Raw genomic sequence first — 5,722 nt, forward strand, 5'->3', positions numbered from 1 at the left:
ATGTGGTAATTCGGATCAAAGTCTCCTCGGAACGATTTGAATCATGACTAGGAGAACTTCTTGTTGGATATATGTCAATAATCCGTAATAAAATAAATATGCTAATAATAAATACGAATAAATATATTCCAGAGACTCAACAAGATGAAATATTAATTAAACAGAGTAATAAAAGATCGAGGCTTGAGTACCGCAATGTCCTTGAAACAGAAATTTCGCCCCTACTCAGTGCTTGTAGTTCTACGGACGTCTGCTTCACCAGGATTCAACGATCTAAGTCAGAAATTCTAGCACCGGAAAATTAAATTCTGGCGAATATTAATGTGGTTCTCTCAGAAAGGATGTTTATGATTGCAGGAGAAGATTTATGATTTTTTCTGTGTTCTAAATGCCATGTGGATGGATGTATATATAATGTGATTATACCTGTTTGCAACAGGTATAAGGAAGGGATGCATTTGTTGGGAGACATCTGCTGAAAATGGTGTTTTTGTTTCTGCATTTTCACACTTCAGACTTCATTTGAAAAGATGAGTCTGTTGGTAAAAATAATTAATTAATTTAAATTCGAAATTAAAAATAATTAATTAATTCCGAAAATAATTAATTTAATTATTAGAGCCCAAGAGCCCCAAGGCCCAAGGCCCATCTTTTGACAATTAAATATATATTAATTATAATTAATTATATATTAATTACCAATTAATTAGTACACCCCAAAGCCCAACCCCAAGGGTGAGCCCAATTTTAGTCTCCGAAATTTCTACTCAAACTACTTAAATTTCCAACAACACCCCACATTTGAGTTGAAATTTCATTCAAACTCCAACAATTACACCACATTTGAATGCAAATGTAAATGCAAATGGATGACTAGGCTGCCTAAAACTGAGAGAGAATAGACATGATATGCATCGGGTGAAGTGTCTTTTGGACTTGAACTTACCCTAGTGAAAACATATCGGGTTTATTTGGTGACGCAGTGGATGTGGAAGATCTTGAACTGTTCACCGCAGTAGTAAACCGAGACAATATGCTACACACATATCATGTCTACCACACGTCAATTCATACGGTTGTGTTCATTTTGGCCCTGAACAGATCACAGATTTCGTAGGAGCTTTAGAGAATTTAGCCATGTCAATTCTCATAAATGTGGCCCCATTTACTCATATATAGGTGACATTAATTAAGAATAGTCTGCCATATTCCTCTTGATAACAAGATATTAATGTCATTAAATGTATAAAACATAACCCCTCAAACTTCAACAGACAACACACATTTTATCATAAGAATGGGTAAGTTGTGTGTTCAACTTTTGAATCAAACTTAACCAGTTTGCCTATTGAACTTAGACCATGGGATCTCCAATCAGCTAGGTTAGGTTTCTGCCCAGTTCGATTCATTGAATTGGCTTAAGACCCATTCCCCTCGATGTAAATAATATTTGCTCTCTTGGTAGGCCTTTTGTCGAAGGATCATCTAAATTTTCCTTTGACTTTACATAATCAATGGATATTGTTCCATTGGAAAGCAACTTCTTAAGAGTATTATGCCGACGCCTGATGTGTCGCGACTTGCCATTGTATACATGACTTTTGGCCCTTGATTGTGCGGCCATACTGTCACAATGTATACATATAGCAGTTACGGGCTTTGGCCACACTGAAATATCCTCCAGAAAATGTTTGAGCCACTCGGCTTCTTCGCTAGCCAAGTCCAAAGCTATAAACTCAGACTCCATTGTGGAACGAGCTATACATTTCTGTTTAGAGGATTTCCAAGATATTGCTGCACCTCCCAAGGTAAAAACATATCCACTTGTCGACTTGGATTCTGTAGTGTCAGAAATCTAATTAGCATCACTGAAGCCTTCTATAACAGGTGGATACTTTGTGTAGTATAATCCGTAGTCAAGTGTATTTTTCAAATACCTTAACACTCTTACTAAAGCATCACAATGCTCTTGTGCCGGATTACTTGTATATTTACTAAGCCTACTTACTGCATAAGCTAAGTCGGGCCTAGTTGAATTCATCAAGTACATTAGACTTCCAATTACTTGAGAATTTTCAAGTTGAGATATTGCATCGCCTTTATTTTTCTTCAACTTGCATCCAACATTAAAAGGAGTTGCAGCAGGTTTGCAGTCAAATTGACCAAACATTCGTAATATTTTTTTTGCATAATGGGATTGTGTAAGGACATATCCTTCACTATTTCTCTTAATTTGAATTCCTAAAATGACATCGGCTTGACCTAAGTTTTTCATGTCAAAACTTGAATTCAACATTTTCTTTGTTTTGTTTATTACATCTTTATTGCTTCCCATTATGAGCATATCATCCACATACAAGCAGACAATAACACAAGTTTTATCATTACTCTTAATGTAGACACATTTATCAGATTCATTTATTTTGAACCCATGTGTCAACAAAGTATGATCAAATTTCTCGTGCCATTGTTTTGGTGCTTGTTTAAGTCCATATAATGACTTAACTGATTTGCACACTTTGCTTTCTTGTCATTTAAGCACAAACCCTTCAGGTTGTTTCATGTATATTTCTTCATTTAGTTCTCCATTTAAAAATGCTATTTTTACATCCATTTGATGTATATCAAAGTTGTATACAGCCGCAATCGCTATTAACGTCTGAATTGACGTTATGCGTGCAACTGGAGAATAGGTGTCAAAATAATCCAACCCTTCTTTTTGGCGATAACCTTTGGCTACTAAACGTGCCTTGAACTTATCAATGGTTCCATCCGCCTTAAGTTTCTTCTTGAAAATCCATTTATGACCAATTGGTTTACTACCGGGAGGTAAATCAACCAATTCCCATGTGTTATTTTCCATAATGGATTCCATTTCACTTTTAATTGCTTCCTTCCATAAAGGAGCCTCAGAAGAAGACATTGCTTCTTTAAAAGTTCTAGGTTCATTCTCGGACAAGAAAGCAATGAAATCTGGTCCAAAGTTTTTAGAAACTTTGATTCTTTTTCCTCTTCTTGGTTCCACATCATTTCCTTGGATACCAGAAGAAGAGGCTTTATCATGACTATGATCATGAACCCTCTTTGTATTAGAACCAAATTCTTTATCTTTGTAAGGAAATATATCCTCAAAGAATTCTGCATCCGCTGATTCTAATATAGTGTTGACATGTATGTCAGAAATCGAAGATTTTACAACAAGGAACGTATAAGCATCACTATTATTTGCATATCCAATGAATACACAATAAATAGTTTTAGGTCCTAGTTTCATTCTTTTTGGTAACGGAACTTGCACATTTGCTAAGCAACCCCACACTTTGAGGGTTTTATAAGTGGGTTTATGTCATTTCCATAGTTCATAAGGTGACTCGTCAATCTTCTTTAGAGGAACCTTATTCAATATGGTATTTGCAGTAAGTAAAGCTTTACCCCACAAACTGTGTGGAAGCCTTAAACTATTTAACATGGAATTAATCATATCCTTGAATGTTCTATTTTTTCTTTCGGCAACACCATTTTATTGTGGTGTGTATGGAGCCGTTGTTTGATGTATAATTCCATGTTGTGCACAAAAATTTGAGAAGGCAGTAGACTCATACTCTTTTCCTCTATCAGATCTAAGTGCTTTGATTTTTCTCTTAAGTTGATTTTCAACTTCGGCTTTATATGTCTTAAACATATTCAAATAAACATAGCAATACTTACTGCAATCATCAATAAAAGTGACATAATAATTCTTTCCTCCACGAGTTGGTGTGGATTTAAAGTCACAAAGATCACTATGAATTAATCCAAGTAATTCATTTGATCTTTCCAGAATTGACTTTCTCATTTGCTTAGCAAATTTCGATTCAGTACATGTTTCACACTTATGATTAAAATCAATTTCGAATTTAGGTAATAAGTCTGATTTAACCATTCTATGCATGGAACAAAAATTAACATGTCCTAATCTAGCATGCCAAATATTAGAAGACTCAATAATATAAGTAGAAGCATTTATTTTATTAGCATCATCAATGGCAATTACAAATTTGTTGGATTCCATTACAAGTTTAAAGCCCTTAGCAATCAGAATAGGTCCAGAAACCAAGTTCCTCCTTATTTCAGGAACATGCAGCACATTCAGCAAGGTGAGACTCTTTCCAGATGTGAATTTGAGTACTACTTTGCCTTTGCCCTCCATCGCAGATGAGGCAGAATTGCCCATATACAGCTTTTCTCCATGGGCAGCAGGATGGTATTCAATGAATAGATTCTGTCAGCGCATATGTGCTTAGTAGCACCAGTATCCAACAGCCATTCACTCACATTTGAGACCATGTTGACCTCGGACACAACAGCAACCGATTCTTCATTGGTGGTTGCCATGTTAGCATGGTTGTTGTTGTTTTCGTTGGCATGATTTCCATCCGTGCGATGATAACAATCTTGTGCCTTGTGACCAGATTTGCCACACATATAGCATGCGCCCTTAATCTTCTTCAGATTCTTGCCTTTGGGAGCAAGGGCAGATTGTACAAACTGCTTGGTTTTAGGAGCCTTATTCTTCTTCGGCTTGGCCTTGGAGTTTCCTCCCTCAACATAATTTGCATTGGCTTCAATGGTAGCAAACCCTCCAGAACGGTCTGCCTTTCTGTGGTCTTCTTCCACTCGTAGCCTCAAGATCAAATCCTCCATATTCATCTCACGACGCTTGTGCTTGAGATAAATTTTGAAGTCACTCCACGAAGTTGGAAATTTTTCAATTATCGCCCCAACTTGGAAATGCTCATTGATCTCGCATCCCTCAGAGTGCAGTTCATAGATCAATTTCTGGATTTCTTCGACCTGAGAGACAATAGATTTTGAATCCACCATTGTATATTTGAGAAACTTACGGATAACAAATTTCTTTGAACCGACATCATCAATCTTATACATAGAGATTGTCATCTAAACTATTCAGAATATAATTCCTGCAACAAAACTCGGAATGATTCCAAGCTTCAATTGACATGACAATTTCTCTCGTCATTGGATTCTCATTAGACTTCGGAGCTTCTTCCTTGACAACATGAGCGAGATTCATTGTTGTCAGGAAGAACAACATCTTCTGTTGCCATCTCTTGAAGTCCAGCCCTTTGAACTTCTTAGGCTTTTCAGAGTATTTTGACGCAGCGCCATTCACATTTACAGATTCTTGATCCATAAATTTCTGTTTCAAGATTGTTGGATATATGTTAACAATCCGTAATAAAATAAATATGCTAATAATAAATACGAATAAATATATTCCAGAGACTAAAAAAGATGAAATATTAATTAAGCAGAGTAATAAAAGATCGAGGCTTGCGTACCGCAATGTCTCTGAAACAGAAATTTCGCCCCTACTCAGTGCTTGTAGTTTTACGGACGTCTGCTTCACTAGGATTTAACGATCTAAGTCAGAAATTCTTGCACAGGAAAATTGACTTCTGGTGAATATTAATGTGGTTCTCTGAGAAGGATGTTTATGATTGCAGGAGAAGATTTATGATTTTTTCTGTGTTCTAAATGCCATGCAGATGGATGTATATATAATGTGATTATACATGTTTGCAACAGGTATAAGGAAGGGATGCATCTGTTGGGAGACATCTGCTGTAAATGGTGTTTTTGTTTCTGCGTTCTCACACTTCAGACTTCATCTGAAAAGATGAGTCTGTTGGTAAAAATAATTAATTAATTTAAATTCGAA

At 36.0% G+C, this 5,722-nt stretch overlaps 1 protein-coding gene across 1 annotated transcript; it reads right to left on the reverse strand.

Moving 5' to 3' along the window:
- Nucleotides 1-2,530: 2,530 nt before the first annotated feature.
- LOC139194675 (uncharacterized) lies at nucleotides 2,531-5,194 on the reverse strand. Its single transcript, XM_070819573.1, has 5 exons — nucleotides 4,925-5,194; nucleotides 4,315-4,833; nucleotides 4,034-4,261; nucleotides 3,603-3,673; nucleotides 2,531-3,218 (listed from the first exon to the last, which is right to left on the reverse strand). The coding sequence occupies exons 1-5, from the start codon at nucleotides 5,192-5,194 to the stop codon at nucleotides 2,531-2,533; spliced, it is 1,776 nt and encodes a 591-aa protein (XP_070675674.1).
- Between the last annotated feature and the right edge of the window lie 528 nt (nucleotides 5,195-5,722).

Source organism: Malus domestica, chromosome 03 (genome assembly GCF_042453785.1).
Source record: "Malus domestica chromosome 03, GDT2T_hap1".
Taxonomy (NCBI): Eukaryota; Viridiplantae; Streptophyta; class Magnoliopsida; order Rosales; family Rosaceae; genus Malus; species Malus domestica.

Bases quoted from the DNA above. Each gene is read 5' to 3' on its own strand.
- LOC139194675 (XM_070819573.1), bottom strand. From the start codon at position 5,194: ATGGATCAAGAATCTGTAAATGTGAATGGCGCTGCGTCAAAATACTCT. The intron at 4,262-4,314 runs GTGAGTGAATGG...ATGCGCTGACAG, and splicing joins AGGTCAACATGGTCTCAAAT to AATCTATTCATTGAATACCA. The intron at 3,219-3,602 runs GTATGAGTCTAC...TGCAAATAATAG, and splicing joins AGATCTGATAGAGGAAAAGA to TGATGCTTATACGTTCCTTG.